Source organism: Oncorhynchus mykiss, chromosome 7 (genome assembly GCF_057628025.1).
Source record: "Oncorhynchus mykiss isolate SJ-2025 chromosome 7, ASM5762802v1, whole genome shotgun sequence".
Classification (NCBI taxonomy): Eukaryota; Metazoa; Chordata; class Actinopteri; order Salmoniformes; family Salmonidae; genus Oncorhynchus; species Oncorhynchus mykiss.
The window spans coordinates 23,816,989-23,832,870 of NC_143028.1; the positions used below are offsets into that span (position 1 = coordinate 23,816,989).

The 15,882-nt window shown below is 40.0% G+C and overlaps 1 protein-coding gene across 1 annotated transcript; it reads right to left on the bottom strand.

Moving 5' to 3' along the window:
- Nucleotides 1-5,421: 5,421 nt before the first annotated feature.
- Nucleotides 5,422-15,396, bottom strand: LOC110528825 (uncharacterized). The gene is made up of 2 exons (XM_021610958.3): nt 14,840-15,396; nt 5,422-8,564 (listed from the first exon to the last, which is right to left on the bottom strand). The coding sequence occupies exons 1-2, from the start codon at nt 15,141-15,143 to the stop codon at nt 7,177-7,179; spliced, it is 1,692 nt and encodes a 563-aa protein (XP_021466633.3). The 5' UTR covers nt 15,144-15,396; the 3' UTR covers nt 5,422-7,176.
- Between the last annotated feature and the right edge of the window lie 486 nt (nt 15,397-15,882).

Here is a 15,882-nt window from a genome sequence, read left to right on the forward strand (position 1 = left end):
AAGAATGAATGAGAATTATGGTTTTGTAATAGTATGAATGGTATTGATTGTAGTAAATTATTATTTTAACCACCTTTTTGGTTTACTTTCTGTCTTTCAGTTTGGTGTGGGTTTTTCTTTTGTTTGCCTCTTCTTGATTTAGTGGGTCTCATGGTGGTTGTCTTTTATGTCCCAGTTGTTGTTACTAGTCAATTGTCAGTGGACATCCTCAGTGTCTATCAGAACCCCTCCTAAAAAACAAGCTTATATTTTGGGTTGGATATTGCATTCGATTAATATTTTAATCAATGGAATTTCCTTAGGGTGCTCATTAGTCTTATGTTTGTTGTGTTAAAAATATGTTTATTTTCATATTTTTTTTCCTTTGAAGCCATTGTGTTGCATCCATGTCTGAAATATGCTGTATAAATACAATTTAGCAATTAAACACTGGAGTGATAGATGAATGTCCAAGTAGAGATACTGGGGTGCAAAGGATCAAAAATAAATAATACGGGGATGAGGTAGTTGGGTGTGGCTGTTTACAGATGGGCTGTGTACAGGTGCAATGATGCTTAAAGTTAGTGAGGGGGATATATATGTGAACCCAATGACCGACCAATCAAAAGACTCTTGGTCCATCTTAGTATGAAAATCAGTATCAATCCCATGTCAAAGGATTCAACTGCTGAAATCAGAAACAAACAAATGGATCAATGCCACTTTTCCAGCCTGCTGAAGGTGAGATCGAGTAGTAAACACCACCCCCGGCTCTACCAGGGGCTTGAAGTGGTCTCCCACAGCTCTGCTTATGTCATGTTCCATTTCTTGACTGCCCCTGCAACAAAGAAATAAACACATTGTCATATTATAAAAAACACTCAAAGTAATGGATATGGAGCATCTATGGCCTCAGTTACACCTGGCACCTAAATGTGACTTATGTCATCTGATCATTCCAAGCTGCATTAGGTTCGGATCTACCAGGATGGGCCTTTGACAGTCTGGATGCAGTCAGGCGACTCAACGTAAAGAGATGGGGTGAATGACTGGGGAAAAGTACATTTGACACAAATTACCTTCATAATATTAAAGAACAAATGTGTATGCCTGAGTGGAAATTAACTTTCATACAGCCAAAAGGCATGAGAAATTACACCAATATCAGTGGACAATTTGCACAAATGTAAATAAACATAGATGATGGAACATACTTCCGTTTGCTTACGTGATGAACCACTAAGGGGACATAAATATTTACCATCTAAACCATGTGTGACCTCTCACCTCTCTGGTTGTAGAAGTGTTCTTCCTAACCAGTCCCTCAACAGCTCTCTGACTGAGCTCCACCCTCACTGGGTCTTCAGAGGAGAGGAAGACTGAAGAGAGATGGAATGATCAGTCAGTCAATAAAGTGTAGAGCTGCTGTCTGACAAAATCACAATTTCAGTGTTCATTAAAGTAAATAAAGCTTTATGACTGCTGCATACCAACTATCAATCACTTAGATCATGTATTTTCAGGTAGAGATACATCCTTGGGACGTCCCTAGCCAGTTGAAGTTGACATTTAAAATGGTTAAGGTAGGGGTTAAGGTTAGGGTTTAGGGTAGAGATGTCCCAAGGATCCCAGATAGCATTGACCATCATGCATTCTTCTTTCTCTTTCACATAGCAGGTGTAAAATAAACAGACAAGACAAGTAGGCACGCAATGGATTATGGTCATTGTAGTTAATTATGTTTAATAATGTAGAATATTGGCCTGTTGGAAACTTCATCACACAGTTCAGACTGGGTCTGATTTATCTCTCGAGAAACTACAACTCACTAGTACATCACACAGTTCAGGCTGGGTTTGATTTATCTTCAGTCTAGCTCTAGACACACCCTCATAACAGACAGGCCAAAGGCGCTTGCCCCAATTCGGGGAACCATTGATCTACTTCAGAGGAACTGTGTCTAGAGTGATTTCCTGTTGTTTTGACACCTCACTGGAAAACTAGAATAATTAGCTGCTGCTACAGAACGAGACGACCAATTCACAGTTAGTCTGTGTCTCGTTCTCCAGACACGCACACATACCAAAATCACATGTTTTCTATATGCACAAGATAGTTTGACTATATAAGGCTTCTGAACGCCTTGTGTCATCGAGCTCGTGGCCTTCCACCTCAGAGTGTAGGGCTGACCAGCTACATTATTGCAATTCTATTAAAAAAAAGGTTGATTTTTTGAAGAAATTACAGTCTCTCCTGATTGGTTACAATTTCCACCACAATGTGCAGTAGGCTTTTCAATATCAACAATGATAGACTTTGATTTGATAGACTCGTACAGAATGAATGATATTCATGTTTGATTTAAGTGATTTCTTATTTGTATTTTTTTTAAACTGCATTGTTGGTTAGGTGCTTGTAAGTAAGCATTTCACTGTAAGGTAAATTTGATTTGATAGACTCATATCAATGAATGACTGACTGCCCAGTTCAACATCAGTTCACCGTCTCACTTCATACTGTATTGGAGCAGCAGCAGCTGACTGCCCAGTTCAACATCAGTTCACTGTCTCACCTCATACTGTATTGGAGCAGCAGCAGCTGACTTGATCGTTGATGCTAATCATCATGTTTTGAATCTGAGAGTAAATAGAGCCGACTACACTCTAAAAATGAAGGGTTCAACTGGAGTTGTTCTCAGATCCCCTAAGAACCGTAGGGTTCTTGGTCAATGAAAAACAGCCTCTAAAGGTTCTTCAAAGAACTTGTTAGAAGGTGGGTTCATCGAGGAACCTCCATTGTTGCTGGACTTCTTCCGGGAACTTCGCAATTACAACTGAAAACGATGGTAACAAGTTTGGATGCGACAACAGTTAAAAAGGTTACGTTGGGTTGATGTTTGGCTCTGAATATGTCTCGAAATAATTTATAATAATAATAATAATATAACATACTGTAATAGAACAGCAGGGAGCAGGTCTCGAACTCTCAACCTTCTAGCCCGAGGTCCGGCGCGCTATCGACTGTGCCGCAAAGCATGCTCGTGCGGCGGAGTCGATTTCCGCCCTTATAAACCCGGGGTCATTACAATACTAATAATGAACAACGAAGACAATTATGGTTTTCTGTGAAAAGCTTCCATAACGTTACTATAGCTAATTACTGTAAATATTAGAAAGCCGGGTTTGACCGTCGGCGTTGTATGAGCTATAGTACAGTACCGTTATCTAGCTAGCTAACGTTATGTCCTAACTAGGCACAACTAGGTTTGGATTATTTCCCTCTACTATATTCTTTCCCATATATTGTATATCGTTTCCATAAAGCCAACATGGCTTTACACTAATCAATGTACGTTTACAATCTAGAGCAGTTCTCACTTTTGTGATAATGAACTAGCTAACTTTATCTAACTAACAAACTAGCTAACGTTAACTAACTAACTAAGGACGGTGACCTGTCCAGACGAGATGTTACAACGAACTGAATCGTCAATGGAGGTCTTCCTCTTTATATAGCCTGCTACAGCATGCAATACTATTAACTCACAAGGGGGCATAACGTTACATGGACAATACTATCCCATTTTGGAAACGTTACATGGACAATACAATCCCATTTTGTAAACGTTACATGGACAATACTATCCCGTATTGGAAACGTTACATGTACAATACTATCCCATTTTGTAAACGTTACATGGACAATACTATCCCATTTTGGAAACGTTACATGTCCGCCCCTTGTGGAGGGAAATTAATATCTTAGATGGTAGCTGTAGATGGGATTCAGATGCATAATGGTATTTATACAGTGTCTAGACAACCTCTTTTGTATAAATTCCCACCATTGATCTACTTCAGAGGAACTGGGTCTAGAGTGATTTCCTGTTGTTTTGACACCTCACTGGAAAACTAGAATAACTAGCTGCTGCTACAGAACGAGACGACCAATTCACAGTTAGTCTGTGTCTCCAAACACAGTATTGCCACGCAGCAAAATGTTGCATACAATCTTTCAAGACAGCCTGAAAAAATAAACTATTTGTGTACAAAGATATCTTGAAATGTGTTATTAGGCTTGTATGGCAGTACTGTTACTGGATGGCAGTATTGTATTGGCTAGTGCTTTCTCCAAGATGGCGATGTGCGTCTTTCAGGTGATTCTGCCACTGTGACGTATAATCTAGTGGACAGGACTCTTCAACATCAACAGCTAGTCAGCCCCTTGGTTTACTCTAACTTTATAGAAAAAGGTTTATTCAATAAATTTAGCAACTCCTCTCATACTGGGAAGACCCCACCCCCACCAAAAATATACAATTTTCAGACCTTTAAGAGCAGTTTTATTTCAATTGTAGTACCTGGACAGAGAAAATCCAATAAGCGTTTTATAGTTTCATCCTTAGGCTAACTTACGCTAAAGTGGACACACTCCCATCAGTTTCTGAGACAATTGCCCAGACTTTGTACTGTTTAATAATGCTTAAACCTCATCTTTATCAAATGAGGTTAAGATACCAACTCAAAGCCTATGTTCGTCTATATATCAGTTGTTTAAATTGTATCTAATTATATTCCCAGTATTACTTTATCAAATCTCTGGTAATCGATGATAGAATTTATCATATTTTCATTTATTCAAAGAACCCATACAAAACGTAAGAAATTCTCAGGTACTCACGACAACCATTCCATTTGCTTTTTCAAGGACTCTCCATAGCTACGAAGCAGCTCTCCAAACATACTCCCAGCAGAACCCAAAAAATATATAGATCTCTGTTACCACCCAAACTTCAGATTAAGACTCAATCACACAACTCTCATATCGCAGTCACACAATGCTATTCCCAAACATAGCTATTCAAATTAGTTGTTTTTCAACAATATTTTAACCTGCAGGAATATTTTCACATTTCTATGTCATGGTTAGTTCCTAGGATAACTCATACATTTACATCTTTCAATACTTCTAAAATGGGATCCAGGTTTAGAACAATTACAGGTTTAAAATTACAGATTTAAAACAATTACAGGTTCACCTTACACTATATCATACATGGTCTTAACTCGTAAACACAGATTCTAGTTTTCATCCAACTCACACAGATAGCTGGCTCGGCCCTATTTACACCTCCAAGGTGCCCCCCTCACTCAGGAATACACACTCAGAGCCTACGAGGCTTTTCTAAAAACTCCACTTGTTTCACTAACTTTTTTATTTTATTTTTGAACTACGTTTGAGATCGGCTCGCTGCCTCTCAGATAAAAGGTGGGTCCATCTGCTCTGTTCCCGAAGTGTGGTTTCCCTGAGATCCCTTGCACACAATTTACCCAGATCGTCAGGAGCGGTCACCAAGTGAAGATTCACATCCCCATCGACAAATGTGGTTGTTAATTTTTTTTTATATCAAATGAGAAGACAAACGTATCGCACAAGTCAGAATTATTCTTAAACTAAACCTTTATTCACTTATTAATAAGGGAGCAGGTCAATACAACACACAAATATAAAGTTAATCAATTGAGTGCGCTACGGTAATGATGGCTGGTCGACGAATCACCCCCAGATGATTTGTTGAGAGCCACGAGACAAAAGTACAAAGGTATTTTACAGCCAAGATGCACCCCTTTCAACCATATATGACGAACAACAGATGTATAGAACGGGTCACAAGGTTAAGATTTGTATGAAAGATACTTATAATTCTCAGCAGACAGTATCTGCTGTAAAAACAGTACCCTTTGTGTAGAGACCAGGGTCTGGCCCTGGGGTCATCTCTCCCTGGTACCATATAGAACAGAAACATTAACTCATAATCTGGAATGCAGTCTCTTTAGGTTTTATCACCCAAAAGACATCGTACATCTCCTGTCAGTGTTATCTCCCAGAGGCCCTTCCTCAGTAGAACACACAGACACAATAGTTATAAAAACCCTCTATTCTGTTGCATAAAACTACCATTTGATGCAATAAAAGTATATAACATAATCTTGCATTTTTGCTCTGTGTCCACTGAATGTTGACTAGTAACAACAACTGGGACATAAAAGTCACCCACCATGAGCACCCACTAAATCTGCCCAAGAAGAGGCAAACAAAAGAAAAACCCACAACAAACTTACAGACAGGAAGCAAACCAAAACGGTAGTGCAACTAAAGGTGTTGACTCTCCACATCTATCAAGACAACTGGAGCACTGGGCCAGACACTCTTAAATAGAACCTGGACCAGCTCAGGTGAAACACCTTCACAATAACGAGATGGACAACCAGCACAGGTGTAACACATACCGACTTACGAGGTGAAACCAATCAGTGCGTCCTACCTGCTAACGAGCTAGACGTGCTAACGAGCTAGACGTGCTAACGAGCTAGACGTGCTATAGTCTAACCTCAAAACATAAAAAACCAAACATTTGTAACACTGTAAGGGAATGAAGATCCATGGCAACTCACTGGCTAAACGCAAAACACAAACCTTTTTGACTGCCCACCTTGAGACAATCAGAAACCAAGTTGTCCTCACCATGGACACAAGCACCAAAAACGCTGTTGTTTTGACAAGTAGCAATAAACTACTGATATCGATTAGGGTGGAAATCAGGTTGTTTGTGCTGTTGAAACTAACACAACTAAAAAAACATATGGACATGGGAGACATCTTTTATCTCACTAGTTAGAGGACAACCTGCAGAAGAGAGTCAGCTACAATTTGGAGTGATGCATTTAAATTTAGGGGTCGCTAAATAAAGGAACGCAAACACTTATTTGTCATCACCAAATCGATATCATGTTGAAATCAATTGTGCAAGAGGAGGGAGATGAGGTTGCATGTCCTGTTAAAACTAACAGCTCAAAAACCAAACAGAATCTGGAAATAATGTGTACATCACTGGTTAGAGGACAATTTGTAGAAAACAGCTCGCTACATTTTGAAATGTTGCATTTTGATTCAAGTGGGTCGCCAATGTGGGAAATGCAACACAACTCTTTTTTTGTTAGTCACTTTTTGTTAAATCACATAAATAGTACTCTTTCAATTCAGAGCTTGTATTTTTCCATGAGGCTAATATCCATATCATGCTGAAATCAATAGAACATGGGGCAAACGTTTAGGGTCATACATTGTGACATTATTAAAATACTCATACTTCAATGTTAAAACATTCTACACTGTGAGATTATTAAAACAACTCCTTCATGTATGTATTTTCTGATGTTTGATCAGAGATCTTTTAACAGAGTATCTCTTGTCACATTGATGACAGCTATGAGATTTCTCTCCTGTGTGTGTTCTCTGGTGTGCTATCAGGCCACTTGACTGAGTAAAACTCTTCCCACATTGAGTACAGCTATAAGGTTTCTCTCCTGTGTGTGTTCTCTGGTGTGATATCAGGGAGCATGACTGATTAAAACTCTTTTCACATTGAGTGCAGCTATATGGTGGTTTCTCTCCTGTGTGTGTTCTCTGGTGTGATTTTAAATCACTTGATCTAACAAAACTCTTTCCGCAGTCAGAGCAGTGGTAAGGTTTCTCTCCTGTGTGTGTTCTCAGGTGTACTTTCAGGCAGCTTGCCTGAGTAAAACTCTTCCCACATTGAGTACAGCTATAAGGTTTCTCTCCTGTGTGTATTCTCTGGTGCACTATCAGGGAGCTTGACTGAATAAAACTCTTCCCACATTGAGTACAGCTATATGGTGGTTTCTCTCCTGTGTGTGTTCTCTGGTGTGATTTTAAATCACTTAAGCTAATAAAACTTTTTACACAGTCAGAGCAGTGGTATGGTTTCTCTCCTGTGTGTGTTCTCAGGTGTACTTTCAGGCAGCTTGCCTGAATAAAACTCTTCCCACATTGAGTACAACTACAAGGTTTCTCTCCTGTGTGTGTCCGCTTGTGTAATATCAGTCCATTTGGCTGAGTAAAACTCTTCCCACATTGATTACAGCTATATGGTTTCTCTCCTGTGTGTGTTCTCTGGTGCATGATCAGGGAGCTTGACCGAGTAAAACTTTTCCCACATTGATTACAGCTATAAAGTTTCTCTCCAGTGTGTGTCCTCTGGTGTGCCTTCAGAGAGCTTGATGTAGTAAAAGTCTTCCCACATTGAGTACAGCTAAATGGTTTCTCTCCTGTGTGAGTTCTCTGGTGTACCTTCAGAGAGCTAGATGTAACATAACTCTTCCCACATTGATCACAGCTATAAGATTTCTCTCCTGTGTGTGTTCTCTGGTGTAAAGTCAGATAGCTAGATGTAACAAAACTCTTCCCACATTGAGTACAGCTATAAGGCTTCTCTTTTGTGTGTCTTCTCTGGTGTTTAGTCAGATTGGAAGACGTAGTAAAACTCTTCCCACATTGATCACAGCTATAAGGCTTCTCTCCTGTGTGTACTCGCTGGTGTATTTTTAGTTCTGATGAACATTTGCAATGTTTCCCACAGTCAGAGCAGCAGTGAGGCTTCTTCCCTGTGGGTCTCTGCTGGGGTTTCTTGAGGTGTTCTGATCTGGAAAGAATCTTCTCTGCCTCGTCAGCATCATGATGTAGTTGAGGCTCCAAAGAGAATCCACGACAGTCACATCTCTCTCCTGTGTGAACGACAAAGTCAGACAGATGGTTAAAGTCCCACATGAGCAGAAATTCACTGTTTATTTGAGGTAAAAGGTGATGCCCAGAGCATACACATGAAGTTGTACAACAAATTACATCTTAAATCTTGACAATTAAGACAGTCAAGAGAGCAACAAGTCATTTTATTTTGTCTTGTTTTCACAATAGTAATAACATAGATAACTACTGTAGGACACATAACTTCACCTAACAACAACATAGACCTAGGACTATAAATAATTAAATATTTCAGGTGAAACATGGAAACTAAAATGTCTGTCATGACATTTCATAACCAGATAATTTTGTGAATAATCCCACTAGGTTACTCTGTAATGTGCTGTCATTCTAAATGTTCTGAATAAGAAAATAGCTGTGTTGTACAATAGCTTATCCATCAAGGAACAGTTCTCTATACACACTATGAGCTACATATCTCTGTGTCCAAAATGACTAACGATACCCTACCCTAATTATTGAAGAACCACAATGACAGCATCCATTTGGGTGTTGTCAATAAAGTTAACGTGACTCTCAGGTAAAACATTGGATTTAGCAAACACTGAAATTATTAAGGATTTCTGTGCCCATAAACTGTTTTCCCAGCGTAATATAAGGAGACACTAAATGTTACGTTGTTAGAGTGCATAGAGTGCCACACTCGGACATGATTACAGACATTCAACATGCACTTACACAAATGACTGATGACTGGCAGAGAGAAATTGATGATAAAAAGATTGTGGGGGTTGTTTTGTTAGACTTCAGTGCGGCTTTTGACATTATCGATCATAGTCTGTTGGTGGATAAACTTACATGTTTCGGGTTTATAACCCCTGCTATATTGTGGATAAAGAGTTACCTGTCTAACAGAACACAGAGGATGTTCTTAAATGGAAGCCTCTCCAACAAAATCCAAGTAGAATCAGGAATTCCCCAGGGCAGCTGTCTAGGCCCGTTACTTTTTTCAATCTTTATTAACAACATGCCACTGGCTTTGAGTAAAGTCAGTGTGTCTATGTATGAGGATGACTCAACACTATACACGCCAGCTACCACGGCAACTGAAATGACAGCAACACTTAACAAAGAGCTGCAGCTAGTTTCAGAATGTGTGGCAAGGAATAAGTTAGTCCTAAATATTTGAAAAACTAAAAGCGCTGTACAAATCATTCACTAAACTCTAAACCTCAACTAAATCTTGTAATGAATAATGTGGAAATTGAGCAAGTTGAGGTGACTAAACTGTTTTGTGTAACCCTGGATTGTAAACTGTCATGGGCGAAGTCAATAATAAAGTGCTGCTCTGCCTTAACAGCACTATCAACAAGGCAGGTCCTTGATGTTCATCAGTCCACTGTAAGACAAATTGTCTATAAATGGAGAAAGATCAGCACTGTTACTACTCTCCCTAGGAGTGGCCATACTGCAAATATGACTGCAAGAGCACAGAGGAGAATGCTCAATGAGGTTAAGAAGTATCCTAGAATGTCAGCCAAAGATTTACAGTAATCTCTGGAACATGTAAACATCTCTGTTGACGAGTCTACGATATGTAAAATACAAAACAAGAATGGTGTTCATAGGAGGACACTACGGAAGAAGCCACTGCTGTCCAAAAAAAAAAAGAATACAGTGCCTTGCGAAAGTATTCGGCCCCCTTGAACTGTGCGACCTTTTGCCACATTTCAGGCCTCAAACATAAAGATATAAAATTGTATTTTTTTGTGAAGAATCAACAACAAGTGGGACACAATCATGAAGTGGAACGACATTTATTGGATATTTCAAACTTTAACAAATCAAAAACTGAAAAATTGGGCGTGCAAAATTATTCAGCCCCTTTACTTTCAGTGCAGCAAACTATCTCCAGAAGTTCAGTGAGAATCTCTGAATGATCCAATGTTGACCTAAATGACTAATGATGATAAATACAATCCACCTGTGTGTAATCAAGTCTCCGTATAAATGCACCTGCACTGTGATAGTCTCAGAGGTCCGTTAAAAGTGCAGAGAGCATCATGAAGAACAAGGAACACACCAGGCAGGTCCGAGATACTGTTGTGAAGGATTTGGATACAAAAAGATTTCCCAAGCTTTAAACATCCCAAGGAGCACTGTGCAAGCGATAATATTGAAATTGAAGGAGTATCAAACCACTGCAAATCTAACAAGACCTGGCCGTCCCTCTAAACTTTCAGCTCATACAAGGAGAAGACTGATCAGAGATGCAGCCAAGAGGCCCATGATCACTCTGGATGAACTGCAGAGATCTACAGCTGAGGTGGGAGACTCTGTCCATAGGACAACAATCAGTCGTATATTGCACAAATCTGGCCTTTATGGAAGAGTGGCAAGAAGAAAGACATTTCTTAAAGATATCCATAAAAAGTGTTGTTTAAAGTTTGCCACAAGCCACCTGGGAGACACACCAAACATGTGGAAGAAGGTGCTCTGGTCAGATGAAACCAAAATTGAACTTTTTGGCAACAATGCAAAACGTTATGTTTGGCGTAAAAGCAACACAGCTCATCACCCTGAACACACCATACCCACTGTCAAACATGGTGGTGGCAGCAACATGGTTTGGGCCTGCTTTTCTTCAGCAGGGACAGGGAAGATGGTTAAAATTGATGGGAAGATGGATGGAGCCAAATACAGGACCACTCTGGAAGAAAACCTGATGGAGTCTGCAAAAGACCTGAGACTGGGACGGAGATTTGTCTTCCAACAAGACAATGATCCAAAACATAAAGCAAAATCTACAATGGAATGGTTCAAAAATAAACATATCCAGGTGTTAGAAAGGCCAAGTCAAAGTCCAGCCCTGAATCCAATCGAGAATCTGTGGAAAGAACTGAAAACTGCTGTTCACAAATGCTCTCCATCCAACCTCACTGAGCTCGAGCTGTTTTGCAAGGAGGAATGGGAAAAATTTCAGTCTCTCGATGTGCAAAACTGATAGAGACATAGCCCAAGCGACTTACAGCTGTAATCGCAGCAAAAGGTGGCGCTACAAAGTATTAACTTAAGGGGGCTGAATAATTTTGCACGCCCAATTTTTCAGTTTTTGATTTGTTAAAAAAGTTTGAAATATCCAATAAATGTCGTTCCACTTCATGATTGTGTCCCACTTGTTGTTGATTCTTCACAAAAAAATACAGTTTTATATCTTTATGTTTGAAGCCTGAAATGTGGCAAAAGGTCGCAAAGTTCAAGGGGGCCGAATACTTTCGCAAGGCACTGTACATTGCTGCACGTCTGAAGTTTGCAAAAGTGCACCTGGATGTTCCACTGCGCTACAGACAAAATATTATATGGACAGATGAAACTACAGTTGAGTTGTTTGCAAGGAACACACAACACTATGTGTGGAGAAAAAAAATACATTAAAAACTTATGCCAACTGTAAAGTATGGTGGAGGGCGCATCATGGTTTGGGGCTGCTTTGCTGCCTCAGGACCTGGGCAGCTTGCTATCGTCGACAGAAAAACTCATTCCCAAGTTTATCAAGACATTATGCAGGAGAATGTAAGGCTCTCTGTGTGCCAATTGATGCAACAGAAGCTGGGTAATGCAACAGGACAACGACTCAAAACACAGAAGTAAATCAACAACAGAATGGCTTCAACAGAAGAAAGCTTCCGGAGTGGCCCATGCAAAGTGCTGACCTCAAACCGATTGAGATGCAGTGGCATGACCTCAAGAGAGCGGTACACACCAGACATGCCAAGAATATTGCTGAACTGAAACAGTTTTGTAAAGAGGAATGGTCCAAAATTCTTCCTGTCCGTTGTGCAGGTCTGATCCCCAACTACAGAAAATGTTTGATTGAGGTTATAGCTGCCAAAAGAGGGTCAACCAGTTATTAAATCCAAGGGTTCACATACTTTTCCCACCCTGCATTGTGAATGTTTACACAGTGTTTTCAATAAAGATATGAAAACGTATAATTGTTTGTGTGTTATTAGTTTAAACAGACTGTGTTTGTCTATTGTTGCGACTTAGACGAAGATCAGATCAAATTTTATGACCCATTTATGCAGAAATCCAGGTAATTACAAAGGGTTCCCATACTTTTTCTTGCCACTGTATGTATATTTGTAAACAACAGCTTCGGCACAAAATCTAAGGAAGTTTCAAGGTTTTTGCTCGCCTGAGGTAGATAACCTCATGATAAGCTGTAGACTACACTATTTAGCAAGAGAGTTTTCATCTGTATTTTTCGGAGCTGTCTATATACCACCACAAACCGATGCTGGCACTAAGACAGCACTCAATGAGCTGTATATGGCCAAAAGCAAACAGAACAACGCGTGGTGCCGGGAAACTCAAATCCACCAGTAAAAAAAGTTCTCAAGCTACAGGACTGTTTTGCTAGCACAGACTGGAAAATGTTCCGGGATTCTTCCGATGGCATTGAGGAGCCCACCACATCAATCACTGGGTTAATCAATGAGTGCATTGATGACGTCATCCCCACAGTGACCATATGTACATACACCAACCAGAAGCCATTGATTACAGGCAACAACTGCACTGAGCCAAAGGGCATAGCTGCCGCTTTCAAGGAGTGGGACTCTAACCCGGAAGCTTATACGAAATCCTGTTATGCCCTCCGACGAACCAGCAAACAGGCAAAGCGTAAATACAGGACTAAGATCGAATCGTATTACACCGGCTCCAACGCTCATTGGATGCGGCAGGGCTTGCAATCCATTACAGACTATAAAGGGAAGCACAGCTGCCAGCTGCCCACTGACACGAGCCTACCAGGTGAGCTAAATCACTGTTCACTTCAAGGCAAGTAACACTGAAGCATGCATGAGAGCATCAGCTGTTCCGGACAACTGTGTGATCAGGCTCTCCGCAGCCGATGTAAGACCTTTAAACAGGTCAACATTCACAAGAGCGCGGGGCCAGATGGATTACCATCTGTAATTACCATTACCACCATACTCCGAGCATGCGCTGACCAACTGGCAAGTGTCTTTACTGACAATTTCAACATCTCCCTGTCTGAGTCTGTAATACCAACATGTTTCAAGCATTCAAGAACACTAAGGTAACCTTCCTAAATTACTACCGACGTGTAGCACTCACATCTGTTGCCCTGAAGTGCTTTGAAAGGCTGGTGTTTAAAAAAAAGCACCTTTATTTAACCAGGTAGGCAGGTTGAGAACAAGTTCTCATTTACAACTGCGACCTGGCCAAGATAAAGCAAAGCAGTGCGACACATACAACAACACAGAGTTACACATGGAGTAAACAAACCGCCAGTCAATAATACAATAGAAAAATTCTATATACAGTGTGTGCAAATAAGGTAAGAAGGCAATAAATAGGCCATAGTGGCGAAGTAATTACAATATAGCAATTAAACACTGGAGTGATAGATGTGCGGAAGATGAATGTGCAAGTAGAAACACTGGGGTGCAAAGGAGCAAAATAAATAAATTAATAACAGTATGGGGATGAGGTAGTTGGTTGGGCTATTTACAGATGTGCAGTGTACATGTGCAGTGATCTGTGAGCTGCTCTGACAGTTACTGCTTAAAGCCAGTGAGGGAGATATGAGTCTCCAGCTTCAGTTACTTTTGCAGTTCGTTCCAGTCATTGGCAGCAGAGAACTGGAACTGGCCTCCTCTTCTTTAACTGTAACATCCTCCTCCTCTTTCACTCTGAAAGTGTCTTCTTATTCTTTCACTGAAACATCTTTCTCTTCTTCTTTCACTAACAGCCTCCTCTTCCTCAAGAGCTTATTTCTCTGTCCAGCAGACCTCTTCTTTAGCAGGAGGTGAGTAGCTTAGTGACCTCATGGTCGGAGATGTTAGCTAGCTAGGCTAGTGCTAACTTAACCAGCACGCTAGCTGACTAATAACAGAAAAAAACTTATATTTTAGGTTTTGATGGGATACGACAGTTGAACTAAGCTCATGAGGCATTAATAAGTGATTTCTTCAAGAAACAATGGGTACATATCATTAATGTATAAGTCCCTAAATGGATGTAACAACTACTGATTGGCCCTTTAAGAGTACATCTTGGGCTAATCTAATAGGAGATATTGAGGACTATAGTATTTCAGGCATTGTCATTGGATGCATTTGATCAATTGTTAACGTTTTGTTGATGGTCCACTCTTGATGTTCTACACGTTACAGTGTTGCTTCAGCCATTCCTACAGAGCAACATTAAAGTGTAGAACCCCTTTACTGCATATTGGTTCAACGACTGCAGAGATGGTACTTACTGGTGTTAAACAGATCTCCAACCTCCTCTTCTTCTTCCAATGTGACAGACATCTCCTCCTCTTTCACTCCCGAAACGGCTTCCTCCTCTTCTTTTACTGTAACATCCTCCTCCTCTTTCACTCTGAACGCGTCTTTCTCTTCTTTCACTGAAACGTCTTCCTCTTCTTCTTTCACGGTAACAGCCTCACCCTCTACTTGTTTTTGTATTGTAACAGCCTTCTCTTCCTCCTCCTCTTTCACTAGAGCTTCTTTCTCCGTCCAGCAGACCTCCTCTTTAACAGGAGAGTAGCTTAGTGAACTCATGTTCGAGGATGTTAGCTAGCTAGCATTAGCGACTAGCCTAGTTCTAAGTTAACCTAGCAAACCAGCTAGCTGACAAACAACGTAAATATATAATTAAATGGGCCAACAAGTACACATGACAGAAGTCTGTTTAAAACACAGCGACTAATATACAACAACAAAGTGTAAAGATCGTGAATGTTGTAGCTATGTTTGCTAGAAAGCTACCGAAGTGTCTGACTAGCTGTTGTTGTTGAAGGAGCGTCCCTTCCACACTGGCAGCATCGCCTGAACCTAAAAGACACACATCGCCATCTGCTGACTGGAGTGGGCAACGCAGTTGAGGAACCAAACGTTTATTTTTAATTTGCTTCATAAAAGTGTAATATTATATTAAGTCGTTCAAAGAGAAGCATGTGTTGATTGATTCGTGTTTAATGAGTGAGAATTTAAAACAAAACTTTACACCAACTACATATTTACATTTAACTATATTTCTGACATGGATCATTTTGACCCCAGAGGCATATATTTTATCATCGCCAAAAATGTGGTTTATTCAATTCTTCCAATTTTTCATGACTTTGTCAATCAACTTGTTCTTAATAAAATCTAAATCATGGTTTAGTGTTTCTGTATCAAAATGGACTTTTAACTAATTAAAATCCTTTGGAGTCATTTTGACCCCAGCCAAAAACCCCTTTGATAAATAGGACATTTATTTCATATCAAATCATATTTTATTGGTCACATGAACATG

What these genes read in the sequence shown, in the direction of transcription:
- LOC110528825 (XM_021610958.3), bottom strand. Translation starts at nt 15,143, where the DNA reads ATGAGTTCACTAAGCTACTCTCCTGTTAAAGAGGAGGTCTGCTGGACG. An exon ending in TGGAGATCTGTTTAACACCA is followed by an intron (nt 8,565 to 14,839) that starts GTAAGTACCATC and finishes TCGTTCACACAG; the next exon opens with GAGAGAGATGTGACTGTCGT.